The 15,475-nt window shown below is 41.3% G+C and overlaps 1 protein-coding gene across 12 annotated transcripts in view; it reads right to left on the minus strand.

Annotated features, from left to right (window-relative positions):
* Positions 1 to 15,475, minus strand: part of SOX5 (SRY-box transcription factor 5) — a 297,460-nt gene that overhangs the window by 161,455 nt on the left and 120,530 nt on the right. For all 12 annotated transcript variants that reach the window (XM_074871425.1, XM_074871433.1, XM_074871432.1 and 9 more), the window contains exon 4: positions 749 to 835. In XM_074871425.1, the coding sequence (XP_074727526.1) occupies positions 749 to 835 (87 nt within the window). The remainder of the gene's footprint in view (positions 1 to 748; positions 836 to 15,475) is intronic.

The following is a 15,475-nucleotide window of genomic DNA, read 5'->3' on the forward strand; positions in this document are numbered from 1 at the left end:
TAATGGCTGCTCTGAAAACTAAAATTCTTGACACAGATGTACTTTGAGTCAGTTCCTTGTCACAAGCACTGAGGAAGAATTATAAAAATATTAAATTACATGAAAACAAACAACTACAGGTTCCCTAAAATGACCTCACATATATAAAATGGGGAAATATCTTGGCAAAACAGAAGCTACTGCTGCTGGAGAGTGGTCAAATTTTGTCATTTTCCTTCTGGAGTATGGCTTTAAAAGAACATGCTTTAGTGCACAGATGTTGTAACGCTGTCTTTTAAAATCTGCACCAGCTATTTTTGGTACCTAGAGGTATCATTACACAAACTTTGTGCTTTTTTTTTTTCCCTACACACAGAAAAGTAAAAAAAAATCTACATCATCAAAATCTGTCCAAAAATTAACAAGGACTTCTGAACACCCTCACATTTCAAAAGCTGAGCTCTGCTATACTCTGATAAACCTGTGTTTGATATGCGAGTTGACTTTTTTTCCAATTCAGCAATAGGATGTGTCCTCTTGCAACACAGAACGATATATGCAACAAAAGCTTTACCTAAGTTCATTCACTCAGGGTAATACACCATTTCATTTACTTGTATTATCACAGATGGAGAGCACGTATTTCATTTAAGCCCCAAATTACAATGTTTCAAGGGGAGGGGAAGAGGAGCAAACAAACAAAGTTCCATATAGCCAGTAATACCTGTATATTCATTCTCAGTTTGCTTTAGCACAGAAACAGCATTACCTTTTATTTCTCCAAAGTTCCCTGATCCCATGGCAAGAAGCTTGTCTTTCCAGTCCTTTGATAGTAGCTTTTCAATACTGGGAGTTTCTGAGTGAAGGGGGGGAAAAAAAAATGTAAGCACATCAACATGACTGTCTTCACAATAGAACTCATTAAAAGTCTATCTGCTAAAAATAAGGCCAACCCTATTCTGGGCCCCAGTTCGTAATGACTTCATCAACAAACTGATAAGAGGGGAGGGGAAAAAAAAAAAAAAAAAAAAAGAATGTGTTTTGTCACCTGCTGTTTCAAAACCATTAGCTTTTTCCTCTTGTGGAACAAAGCTCCGGTAATTCTGTATGACAATGGGCACATATAAACCTGCAGTTCATTGTTTTTCAATTTGGTGAACAAGTTGCTGCCTATAATGGATGCCTGTCAATTTCTGGGTGTTAGTCTGCAGTCAAAAAATAATTATGTTGATAAAATGCGGAGTAAAGAGAGAGAGAGAGAGAGAGAAAGAGAGAGAAGCAAAGAATTAGCTCCTAAATCTGCTACATGTAATTATATCCCTCTGAGTGTTTACAATTACATCCACTTTATAATGCGTGTTTAAACATCGTGTGGTGGTAAGCATACTGTGGAAAGACTTTCCGGTAACACGCACATTATAAATAATAATAAAAACTTGGGTATGAAAAAAGCTTTAAAAGATTGCAAAATCCAGAGGGAGAAAAGGCATTGCTTAGAATGGAAACCCATTATTTGCTCATTTCAGATTCTATCACTTCCTTTAAAAATAAAATAAAATAAATTTGTTCAGTATTTTCAGGAAAAATACAGTGAGGGTGTGGATGGGTCTGATATTTATGTCTATAACTCTTGTATTCTGACCTCTTTTTGTATAGAATTTTAATGCATAAGTAAATATAAATGCTAATAAAATTCAGAGAACATTAAACTCAATTCCAAACAATGTAATTGTATATTCTTGTCAGCATTTAGATGGGTACACAATTACAATAGCTTTCAATCCCACGATTAGCACTGCATTCAGTTAGAAAATGGAGTGTACTAAAAGATAAGTGTCCCAGTATGCGCCATCTAAATAACAATACCCACACTTATTATCTGGATCTAAGACATATACTGCTATTCTCCACATTTGTGTTTATGTGTATTTGTATTTGTTCAGGCATTTGTTTACCCCCTACCAGGAGCATAAAGGGAGTACATGTTAACTTATCAAAGGGACCGTCTGGCCTAGAGACCATACAATTATTAGCAACTGGTTAATTTTCCCCACAGTAAAAACCATTATGAGCAACCTTCATTATCTTGTTTGGCTAATTCTGCCTCCTTTCTCGAAACCCTAACTTAAAGCTCCGAGGAAGCAGCGCTGCGCTACCTTGGCGAGGCTGGCCGGAGGGCTGGCTAGCCAGAGGGCTGGCTGGCTAGCCGGCCGGCCGGGCTCTCCCCGCACTCGCGGAAGGCTCCGGGCCCTTCGAGCCTGCCCTTCTTCCCTCTCTACAGAGCATGTCACACCCGAGGAGCTGAAGGAGCCCGAAGCGCCGCTGAGCCGACCACACGCAGTACAATATTAAGGCACAGATAACTAGAGTGACACGGGCCCACGGCCGCTCTCCGCGCGTTTCAGCCGCCCCCTGCCTCGCACACGGGTGTGCACAGGCAGACACTCGTGTTCGGGCACAGCCCCACGCCTGCATCTCGCTGAGCGCTGCGAGCATAGCAACTAGCCGGATCCCATTTACAGGGGGTTTTGGGGTTTTTTTTCCGTAACATTTTAACACACATTTCAACACTCCGGTTTTCTCCTATATGATGACCACTCTTTGAGCGGCCGACTCTCCCGGGAAGGGTTCTAGCCACGGACTCGGTCACCCAGGGTTGCCTGAATGCAAGTTTTCTGTTAGAAACCCTAAAACTGCAATGAAATCCTAACGAAGTAGATAGGAGAAGCTGCAGGGCAACGAACATTTCCGTGCTGGGGCTGACACCAGGGAGATGCCGCCACGCTCTAGGCACATGCACAGCCACTGCTGAAGTTGGTACGTCCCCTGTAAGAACCCACGAAGGAAACCATTTTCCAAACATATCTGAATAGGTCAAATAAACGCCGCCGCTTTTTAATTTTTTTCACCACACCCCCACCCCCCCACCCCCCCCCGCGCTTTTCTAAAAATTCTCGAGTAGCATGTAAACAGGCCAGAGCAAATGCGGTATTTGCGGTAGAGAGCTGTCAGTCATTAAAAGCTAACAAACCTTTGCAAAGCAGGAATGCGGCAATAGAAATCCATTGTGAGCTGACAATAGGCTCCAGAGCCTCCAGGCACCAAAAGCAGCCCGTCTTACTTTTAAGTCTATTGTCAGCAAAGTCCACGACAGAGCTTTTCCCCTGCAGCTAGACAAAATATTCGCCGTGGTGCGCTCGTAAAGAAACAGAAGTCTTCTGTCTAACTTGCCGCGTTAAAGCAACAGTAGCCGCTCGCCGGGGCTGCCAGGGCCCCGCTGCCCGGCCGGCGGGCGGGCTGCCTGTCCCCCCCCCCCCCCCCCCGCCCCGCGCCTGCTCCTCTGCCGCGCCGAGCCACCGCTGCAGCCGCTCGGGGAGCGGCGCCGGGACGGGGCCCGGTGCTACTTTACTGGGGCAGGTCGGGGAGGGTGGGGGGGAGTCGGCTTTGTCAATAAAATCCTCACTGACTTAGCGGCAGAGTCCCCAGCCGGAGGCCTCGTGTTACAAATGAGTGTCCCCGCAACCTGACTCCGCTCGGCGATGCCGGGAGAGCTGCGACAAACAGGCGGAGAATAATGAAGGCGCTGGACGGCCATGTATCAATGACTGGCGAGAATGGTAAAGATCTCAGTAGGAAATCATGATTAGAGATGTGAAAGGCCAAATGGCAAAATCCCAGTAGTTACAATGCATCTGTTCATTAATGTGCGAATATGAGTAATATGAAAATTTAACACAATTATAAGCCCCTCAGCAATCCTGATGGTATAAAATAGATTGTGGTGATCTAATCAGCGCTTCCCCTGTTGAAATACTGTATGTTAACTATTTAAAATAATATTATATAGATTTTTTCCACTTAAAAGTAATCATATTTAATTGATGTACTAACTTAGTTTCAAACCTCCCTTGACTTGAACTGCAATTTTTACATAAGGCACTTCAACAGAATTTTGATGTAGAATCAGCAAATACTTCTGCTAATACTTAAAAAGAACTTTAATTCTGAAAGACAATAGCTTCCCCACCCCTATAGCTTTATAGAGCTAGAGAGCTATATTAAATTACAGCTTGTTTTATTCTATTATATACCGTGTTAACATATTGTACTTACATAAAACATGCTATTCATATACTCAACCTATCACATTTCAGCAACTCCTTGTGAAATACATTATGCACCATATCTTGGAAACAAAGATTTATTATGTCATTTACGTACCCCATTAAAAAAAGATTTGAAATTTACACATCTTAAATAAAAATAACTGTTTAAAAGATTACAACTGTAGAGCTTTCATGAATTATACTGAAACAAAGTCATCTTTTGTTCAGTTTTTTTTAGACTTCATTGGGAAGATGACGCTTTCAAATTAAGAAGAGAAATAAACACTGTATCTTGTTTGCAAAGCACTCGTTCTCTGGATTCATCAGAAAGTCAGTAAAACTTTTAATGCTTGCACATATAGTGTGCAGTTTAAAATTGGGAAAGGTGGCCTGCACACAGAAACTGCTATTCCTGAGCCCTACCCCAACACTTAACTCTCCTCTTGACCAAAACAATGTTCCTACATCCAAAATCTGAGCTACATTGTGACAGATTTTGGATATGCATCAGGACAGTTATGTATTAATGATAATCTATATTAGCATTTCCAAAAAGCTACACACTGCGTGCTCTGCTGTTCCAAGTTTCACAATTATTCAGAACGTCTCCTAATCGTACCTTCAAGAGGGATCCAGGATTAACCCCATTTCTTCTTCTGAGCCCCACTTGAGAGAAGAATAACCCCCATTACCTATTGGCAGTGTAGGTCTTTCAGCACACAGTAAAACAATTCCAAGTCTATCCACAGCACGGTATGAATACATCTACAAAAGAGTTGTTCATGGGATGTTTGTGAACAGTAATTCATTAATGTTTGGGAAACATTTTTGTTCCAGAAACATTATGAAAAGTGTTAAGTGTTGTTATGGAAGAGGATTAGGGGTAGGGCACCAAAGAGAAAGACCGAGATGGAAAGAATGACAGGAATCATTAAGTAAACGTTGGCGAGGAGGAGACTGACTGAATTAATAGAGATACAAATTAATCCACAAAAATTGTTTCTGTTGTCTCTGTTCAGCACATTTATCACTCATTAGCTCTTTCTAGAGGTATTTACCACGCATTTTGTTTTTCTTGTATCACCCTTGCCTCTGTTGCTTGCATATGTTTCTTCGCATCACTGCGTATGGCAATACCCACTGGTGAATGGCCCTCCGACTGTGCCAGCAGCGCACTGGCTCCTCCGTGCCCCCAGCCCCGCCGCCCTCCCTCCTTCCCTCCCTCCCTCCTGTGCCAAGCACCATCGAGGCTGACTGCCTCATCTACAACAATGAGACCTGGAGACTGATGCCAGCAAGCAGCAATTCTCACGCAGGCCTTCAGCTCACGGAATTAAACCACTTTCTCGAGGGTGTAATAGTCCCACGTTAACTGCTCTGATTTGCATGTACGGATCAAGCTGTAGGTGTTGGCCACACGTATACATACGCTGAATTGCTCTGACAGCACTGGAAAGCAAAGCATCTAAGCAAATTAACATAAAATCACTTTTTAATCTAACTTTTTGTATGCTAACAAGCATGTCACTGTCCATCTACTTCTGTATTCGATGTTTAAATATAGCTTCATTGACTTACTTGCTTAAAAGACTTAAAGTTTTCACACTGAGAAAGGAGTGGTTTGTTTTCAGGCCAAGGCTACAAAGCCATAACAAGAGGGACCATTTTTAGCACTGTCTGCTAAACTTCTATTTAATTTAGTCTACTTCCAGAAGTTGCGTTAATTTTTTCAGACATTGTAACTCCCCTTTGCGAGTGACCTAATCCTTCTCTCAATTCAGTGGCAGTGCAGATGCACGTGTACCTGAACCTGCCTTGGCAGCCTTCCAAAAGCGCAGTCCCACAGCGCAGTGTTTCCTTCAGGCCTAACCTCTCCGGTAGCTCTTTTCAATCCATGCTCCAGGGTCACAGTCCTGGAAATCCACTTATAAAAGCTTAGAATGGTCTTCACTGCCAAATCTCTTCCTATTACCTCTTTCTGCTCCTGCTGATTATTTACTAAAAGCAAACTTCGGTCTCATGCAGCTGCCTGCTTCCAGAGAAAGTAATGTAATTCCATCATGCTGTAAGAAGGTGCGGGATGGGGGCTCACCGCATGAGGCACTTCCAGAAAAGCCACATTTGAAGAGGAAAGAGGAGAGCAAAGCTCTGACGTTATAAAGAAGAAAAACTACGATATAAGGGAAGGAGGCTGATGTAAGTCAACCACAAGTTAGAGGAACAATGAGTCCTGGAGCCTCCCATTTGCATGGTGACTGGGTGTCCGAGAATGGGTACTCTCTAAAGGAGATGCCCAAAGTACTCCCTCCTCCATAACTACTGTGAACAGCTCTTGTTCCTGGGATGAAACTCCTTAGAACAAAGTAAAAGAAAGATGTTTGGCCTCACCAAGGATGATGACATGAAGTGTAGCAGAGTGGAGAGAAGCCAGGAGTTGCTCAATACCCAGACAGACCACCAGACATTTCCTGCCAACACATGTCACTCTTAGAGGAAGGAGTATTTGGTCGGCACAAATGATCATGAATAAACTTTAGCATTGGCTGATATACCTTCCACTTCTGGCAAGCACCTTCCTTTATATGATGAAAGAGCTGGCAAATACCCTCCATCCATTATTCACCCTTTTCTTCTGCTGCAGTCATAAATACGTTACACCTGTTGGCCACAGTTCCACTCACTGTTTCTACAACCCTCACCTATTGACGTGCCACCCCACTGGCACTCTGTTCTGCGTTAATGAACCACAATAAACCCTTTCTGGTTTAAACCAGGAAACAAGATTGAGGGCAGATTTCCACTCTTCCTTTAAAAGAGCAGACAAGCACATATACAGACACAGGAATTTTTTCTTTTTACGCACTCATCTTTTTATTATGAAGGTGTTACCTATACAAAATCAGAAACCATTTTCATAGCAAAGAAAATAAAGCAACTATTATGAAGAAATGGTTGGTATCAGCAGGTTACACAGACACACAGCATCTGCATACACATATGGCTCTCCATCAACAGAATCGTGCTTGTAGGGAACTACTTGCAGCTCTAGGCAAGACACTATGAATCATGAGCAGGCACAATACAGAATGTATTTAAATTTGGAAATCAAAGACCACACAACTTACGTTTTTCTCTTGCCTTCCAGGACATACTACAATTTTTCACCAGTCTAAAAGCATTTTAAACTTTTGGAGAAGACACTAGGAAACACCTCTATAAATGTAAATATTGTTCAAATGTAGGGCATAGTTGCTCAGGTGTGATAAGCAAAAATGTGGTGCTGAGAACAATATTACCTGGGGCTTCTCTGACTGGACAGAGTTGTTTGATATTGCTGTTGAGTTATTTGGTATTTTTTTTAATACACAAAATGTTTTTTGGTCTTTGGGCACAAATTCACAGAGCCAAACAAAATATTCAAGTTTTGATGAGATATTAGGAAGCTATAGTGCTCTAGCCAGCATATCATAGTGGGACTCTGACTATACCACTCCATCACAACCACTGTGCAGAAAACAGCTGGGCTACATATGTCCATGGGTGGCTTCCAAACCTACTAAAAAGCTCCCTTCTCTAGCAGGGATAAGCAGCCTTCCTGCTCTTGGAATCTCCAGTCCCACCCTAGCCACATGTTAGCTCCCATAGCATTTTATTTCAGAGGACAAAATCAACTTCTGTACCCACAGATGACCATAGTTACAACCTGTGGTGCACAATGACATCAGGTTACCATAGTATTCTTGGTGCACGTACTTGCATAATTTTGTGTATGCTTAAAAATACAACAGTTGTTTTCAAGTTGCTGGCTCTCTTTTGCAATACCCATCATGCTGCATTAACGAAGTATACACTATATGAATGATAAGACATCGTTATTGCGATTTCTGGCACAAGAGTACTGCTTCTTGTGCTAAAAAAATAATTCACATAGCCAGAAAAGGTTCCATAGCACAATAAATAAATTATTCCAAGATTTTAAAATCAAAATCAGTAATCTGTGAATGCCACTAAAAACATGATTTTACTCTATCTACAAATATACAAGCAGTTATTTTTACAGCTGCTCACCAACGCATGCTGCCAGTCTTACAAGAAAGCTACCTAAAAACACAAGGACGTTTATTAGGAAGAAAAGGTTAGAGTAGTCTTCAGATACACTATACTACCAGTTGTTGAACTAATTATCCCTTAGGATGTAAGCGAGGAGCCAGCAAACCACAGCACAAGGCAGGAACACATGGCTAAGCAGGACAGGGGGAGGGCACGGGGACTTGTTAAGCTAAGTTTGCGGCCAAAACCAGCATCTCATTCAACTACACCCTCAGGAACAGTCAGGCTATTGTCTGAAATTTTTATAGTTTCCATCACCTGAATGCACTGGCAGTTTCACCGTTAGCTATGTACTTTTCAGGCTGTCTTGTTTCAACAAATGGTCACCTACTCCAGGAACAGTGTCACACTCCAGATATGACATGTACAATGCAAAGAAATCAAGCCTGTCATGTAATACCTTCTGCCAGTCCTTCAATCTCCCAGCAGCAGAGTCTATGTATAGTCATACATAACATTTTGGGGTTACACAGGTAACAGTCAAGGTTTTTTTCAGCTTCCATCTCCTTCATTGGTATACAGCTTCAGGACAGAGTCTGCTTTCAGAACATGAAAAATTCAGGTATTTCTAAAAGTCTGTCATACACTCTTCTGGACTGACAATGTCTATGTCAATAGAATGTCCATGAAGCCCTTCTGAGGCCTGCATACCTGACAAAACCACCTCTTTCACAAACACAGCCTGTATCCCTGCTCTCGCCTCAGAACAACAGGGAATTCCAGCTCAATCTCTGTTATTTCCAGCACACTAACTTGTAGAGTATATACTTCGTTGCCTTACACACCTCAGTGCCAACACACCCCATCAAGGCTCCTAAGTGAACGTTGATTACCCTCTAAACAATAATAATCTAGGGTTGCAAGCTGCTGTATGATAATTGCCACCTGTTCCACTGTTGTGGAGGTGGCATTCATTTTTGCGTGCCAGGGCAGCTGGACATGTGGTGTGCTCCACTCACACTTCCATGAATCTGGCCTTCCACATCAGGCCTGTAGCCACTGCTGGTTGCCTCAGATTTGCATGGAGGTGGGGCTGTGTTACAGGATACCCCCCAAACCACTAGAGCTTAATTATTCTAAAGAAGCACTGCAACAGTGTAGTTTGTAGTCACTGCTCTGTAGTTACCTTCCATCTAAATCCTTGTCCTTGCAAACACATAGTAGGATATGGCTGGTTCAAGAACTGATTCAATCTCTGCCTTTCCCATTTCTGCAGCAGAGCAACTGTGTCCCCCAGAGAAGGGCACACTGAAGCACTTCTGAATGGCAGTGGATGCCATGCACTGGACAATATATCTTTTGTCACTGAAATTTGTTGGGACTCAGTGCTTTGGATTCTCAAAGGCATTCAGGAGCATAAATCTCATTCTGCAAAGGAATTAGGCTCCTGACTGCCTTTGGAGATCCAGGCCAGCGAGTTGGCCAAAAGAGCCGATTGTGAACACATTCTGCCAAATGCGGCATTTCACTGGCACAGCTGTTGCTGGAACACCTTTTTCAGCATACACAAACTTTAGAATGATCCCAAATCCCTGCTACCACCGTCTTCTTCACCCCTCATTAAATTAACAGACAAGAACAAAGCAAGTTATTTAATCTTACCCAACCTAAAAAAATAAGTTAAATTTTTAAAATGTTCCCCATAATTTCCTGATATGCAAAAAATAAATTAATAAATGAAACAGAGTAGCTCACTTTCAAACACCTGAGCAGCAACCTTTTCCTTTTCCATTGATGTTACAATTACACCAGCAGGAATCCTTATGAAAAGAAGGGGAACAGTAAAATAATAAAAAAAAGAAACCCTCTCCTATGCATGAAAAAAGAGAATTTTGTCTTAATCTGTGTTCTTCAACTTTCTAATGCCTCTTTAATTCCAGGCATCTCTAAATGAAAGAAGGAATTGATTTTCTCAGGAGTGGTCCACACAGCAAAAAAACCCCTGTGTCAATTGATAGAAGGAGGTACTATACGAAGCCTGAGCTTCACTAAAATTCTGAAACCACAAAGATGTTTTAATATTTCCAGAGACTATTTCAAGAGTAACAACATAAAAACACAGACATCTGGAATTAAATACCATTAAATTTCACTTCAGTTTTATTTTTCTGTCTCAGTTGGACACAGATACTCTAACGAAATACATATTCCCCTGAAATACATTTTTTGTATTAGTGCTACCAACAGAGCCAGTTTCTAATTAAAGGGCCGTAATATCTTGTTAATATTAACAGAGGGCAATGTTTTTGGTCTGCTAATTTTTTTACATCTTCAGCACATCTTTAATAAGAAAGAGGGCTTAAAAAAAGCAGTCGAGGTGACCATACACTAACTTTTTATGGGTATTGACACATCATTAAAGATGTTCTAGAGAGATTTCATGGTTTATCCTTTGACAGAAAAGATCTTTTGTGCTGACCTGTCTCTTTTTAAGTAATTAAATGCTTTCTTGAAAAAAATCTAAAACAAAATGCCAGGAGAGCCAAAAAGTATATAACCTAAATAACTGTAAAACATAAAGTGAGAACTACAGTGTTTGGCTAGAATTTCAAGGAAATCCTTCTGAAGCTCAACCACTCCACTTCTCAAATCCTAAATTCAACAGCAAAATGTAACCCTTCACATACAGTTACTATAGCATTTTTACCTGAAAATCTGAAAGCAACTTTTTTAAAAGTGGAAAAAGAGAGTCCTGAAGTACTCATAATTTTCCTTGAAATGACAAAAGGAAGGACAATACGTAATGAAGCTGAGAAGACAATTTTCTAAAGAGCCTGTCTTTCAGCCCTTGCCACAGTCATTATTTCCCAGCACCAATAACTATGCAGCTCTGGCCTCCAGAAGATCAGCCGCAAAGGGAGCTGTTGATACCTGGGCTCCTTACCTCTCGGTGTTCCTTACATGTCGCCTTTACCTTGAGGAAGAGGGAAGAGCAGCCTTATTTGCTAACACAAGAGAGCAGTAAAAAAAATAAAAAGCAAAAAGAAAGTGAAACAAGCACTCTTGTTACAAAGCCACAACTTCCGCTGTTGAGGCCTGGTTTGGGGTTTCTTTTGGTTAACTATCACTGCTCTCGGAAACAGGGGTGCACGGCTCCGTGCCCCTCGCCTGGCACCCCTGTGTGCTCTGGGCTCTGCCAGTGCCCGCACACAGCACTGGGGCCGGGGCTGGGCAGGGAAGAGCCTCACTTCCGAATGGAAGCCATGAAGTGCCCTGCTGCAGCTGCACCGAAGTGCATGTCACCGAACTAATCATCGGTTTCCACCCTCCACCCCCACCCTCTTCTTTTTTTGACAGCTGTCTTCCTATCTTCCCAACAGGTGCTATTAGGCCCTGAACAATGGCGAAGGCTTTTAAGCTACTGCTGTTGACAAGTGAAAGGGAACAACAAATGGCTTGGTAGTGCTCTTCTCCCCGGGTCACTCAACCAATAGTAATAGTTATTATTTTTATTTATTAGCTCTGCGGCACTGTCCTCCATTGTACCTTCTCCAACCTCCCCTTTCCGTGACAGCAAGGAGCTTTTTAACTTTTAATAAAAATAGGCGAGCGCTTAGCTCCTGAGCTGGCTCCTTCTGTAAAGTGCACAGCTAATGAATGTTGTCCATTTAGATCTGGATAATTTATGATGTCAGCGGAGTGGAGGTGGGGAGGGCTAGATCCAGATATGGCCATTAGTTACCTGCCAGGAGTGGCAGCGAGAGTAAGGGGAGGTGGAAGTTGGACAGAAAGAAGAGGTGTCCCCCCCAATTCTTGTTTTTGAAGGATAATGACAAGGTTAGGTGATAAATAAGACATTCCTTCTTTTGAGGTTAATGTAATTTTTCTTTACCCTCCTTAGCAATTCATTGACCATATTATAATCCTCTTCAGAGAACAACAGCAGATAGAAGAAAAGTTAACTTTCCCTTACATGAAAATGATTGCATCCATTTAAACAATGCACTCAGACCTATTACCACTAGGAGAAAAAAATGTGCCAAAACGTTTTCTGATCCTAATAATGAACATATGCATTTGTATATTTACTAGTTGAGGTTACTCAATTAATAAACTGCATATAACAGAGAAGCTCCATCAGATGCAATCCCTGTATTGCCACTGTGTCCTGGCAAACCAGGTAAACACGAAGGCAAATCAGGCAATTCCATGTCCAAACAAGATCAGTAAACCAGCAAGTCATCTGGAAGCACAAATACACTTGTAAGTTGAAAATACAGTGCTAAAAATCATCAAAATATTGACATATCATGGAACTGGTTGGTTTAGAGTCATATGTTATCAATCACACTGAGGTAAGACCTTTTGATCATCTGGACCTATTTACTGAAATTGTAAGTTGACAATTATGTAATGAAAGGGCTACAGTCATCAGATTGTCTGTGTACTTCCTAGAGTAAATGTGGACTGTTACAATTTGAACCTAATGATAACATTGAAAGAACCATAAATTACTCATTTGGGATGTTAATAAAACCATTAAAAGGTTCTAAAAAAATGAAAATAGAAAACTGAAAAGGATATCCCCCTGAAACAACCAAGAAAACACACTGTATGCTCAGATTTCTATTCTCTTTAAAAATATGACAGACTGTTTTACCACTGGAAGTGAGAATTAAAGCACATACGCCTGATGCTAAACAACTACACATCCTGAACTCCTCTTGCACAACATATGGGAAACCAAGATCTCAATCATTGATTGCCAGATGCCAGAAAGATAAGAACAATAATAATAATTAAAAAAAAGATGCACACTACAAATCAAAGCTTTTGAAGTGCAGGTAGATTCACAGTAAATCAGAATTCTAGTTGTGATCTAAATGATATTTTCATGGAATCATTATGTCAAATTAAGTAGAAATTATTAAAGCTAATGTCATCTTTGAACTTGCTTAAAATAATCTTCCAAGATTTGCACACAGGCTTCTCCACCAAAGTACAGCATTCCATCTGCCTTGACAACTTGTTCTGTTTGTTCTCACTTGTCTCCATTCATGGATTTTTTGGACTCTGTTATTTTCAGCGTAAATAGGGAGAGGAAATACACTGGGTTTCCTTTTGATCGAGCATTTTTCTCCCTGAGTTAGGGAATAACATCAAGATACACGGGTAACAGTTGTGACAGGTAATCCCCAAATAAGTTAAGAGAAATCAGAGAAAGTCTATTATGCATAGCTCTTTAACACAATAGTTCTAGACAAGGGGAAAGGAAAGTCAGAAAGTAAAAGCAGAAAAGTCAAAGGGGAAAAGAAAAGAGTGACAAAGAAAACAATACTGAGAACAAGGAAAGAACAAGACCAAGAAAGACTTTTAATACACAATGCACTGAAGGAGTAGCAGAGTCAGGGCAACTCGCAGCCACTCCCTGACTACTGAAAATGGTCACAAACACCGAGCTCCCCCATTCCCCAGCCATCCAATAGATAACTGCAGCAGCCTGGGCAAACATGCAAGAGACAAGGTAGAGCTGTAACATGAACTTCTGCTATCAGAAAAGACAACAGGACTTAGATTAAAGCATAAACGATGCCTTCAAATCAGTGCCAGCACTCTAATGGGACAAAATCTTTCTTTTTTATCAGAGAGGAATCTTACTCATACCCTGCAGCGCAACTTTTTCAAGCTATTTTAGAAAACTTAAGACTTCCTCCATTCACCTCAGGATGATAAAACTTCCTCTGAAAATAGTTATCCATCTCCACAAGAAGGAACATCTGAATTCAGGATGGCTTCATGAATCACCAAGACTAGTAAGGTAAATGCAGGGCAGGAACAGAATACGTTCCCAAGAATTAAGGTCACTCACTGAGCAGCTCTTTACACAATGATGACAATCAAGAGGCACTACATTCTCCCTGGTGAAAAGAACACAGACCCCAGAAATACTGAGAATGTAAACACTTTCTCTGAGGAAGGGAAGTTACTTTAAAACAAGAAACAGTCCCCTCATGTCTGTGCTACCAATCTCATCAGCTGCCACCTAGAGTTAGCCTTCTCCCACTTTGACCAACAAACTTGTCTTTGTAGCTCTGGGACCTAATTTGTTCCATCAAAAACCAAGGGAGGAATAGGTGTACTCATCCTCCCAGATTTCTCAAACTACCTGTTTGAGAAGGCCTGCCTCTAAGTGCTTGGGGATGACTGAAATGCGGTCTCATAAACAAAAGTAATTATTTACAGTTTCAAAGCATTCGCCTGTATAGTCCTATAAGATGAGTGAAGAAGAGGCTTGAACTGAACTGAAGCAGGATGAAGAAGTTCAGATGAAGAACGACCAACTTCGGTTCGAACGAACAACTTTGGTTGCAGAGAAGGGACCACCTTCTCCGCAACATCTGTAGTTCAGGATCCTATTTGTTCTTTGTTTCTTAGGTGTGGTGGTAAGAGACATCTGGCTTCTGCTGTAAATGGGCAAAAGCTGCACTTCGTTTTATCACACAGAAATCTGGTGCTGGTGATCTTCATACTTGTGTTCTCGTCTTGATTATTTCTACCTTCCATGGTTACAAAAGGAACAAGACATCTTCTGAAAAGCTCTGACTGGTACAGAAAGCAGCAAATCACCTGGGTCAACAACATGGGTCTTTACGGATCTGAAGTTCTAATCACTGCCCTGTCTCTCCTAAGATTCTGGCCTCATATTCAAAACTCTCAATGGGACCACATCTACATATTGAAAGAAAAAACAAATCCAAACTTCCCTCTATGACTACGACCTCAAGCATTGACTAGGTTATAGGTAAGTAAAAGAATGGGACACGAGGATCATAATGCACAATCTGAGAATTAGCGAGACAAATTCTTACAAGGAGCTGGACCTGTAATCAGGAATGCAATCTTGCAAGACCTAAAAATGATCCTCCTGACAGTAAAAGTGGGTGCTTTTTGGGAGTGATAGCTCCTTCAAAGACAGACCAAATCTGTAAATGAAGAGCACACTGGACCAGAAAACAGATCTGTGAAAGAACCCAAAAAGCAGATCTGTGAACAGATCAGTGCAACTTTATTGCTGGGATTCCTGGCTCTGACTTCATCTTTTGTGGGGTAACTCTGAACGCAGATTCAAACTATCTCCAAGTCCCTAAGAAACTCACGTTTGCACTGAAATCACTTCAGTCAGAGAACTGTTGGTACTGCTGTGAAAAAAGAAATCAAGTCCTTTATTGACCGTACTTTGATTTTAACATTGTCATGTCTAAAATGTTCATAAACTGTCTGAATAATATTATCAGACTGTTACAAGGAATACTACCCTTTATGATTTAATTTTGTGATGA

Source organism: Strix uralensis, chromosome 5, assembly GCF_047716275.1.
Source record: "Strix uralensis isolate ZFMK-TIS-50842 chromosome 5, bStrUra1, whole genome shotgun sequence".
Classification (NCBI taxonomy): domain Eukaryota; kingdom Metazoa; phylum Chordata; class Aves; order Strigiformes; family Strigidae; genus Strix; species Strix uralensis.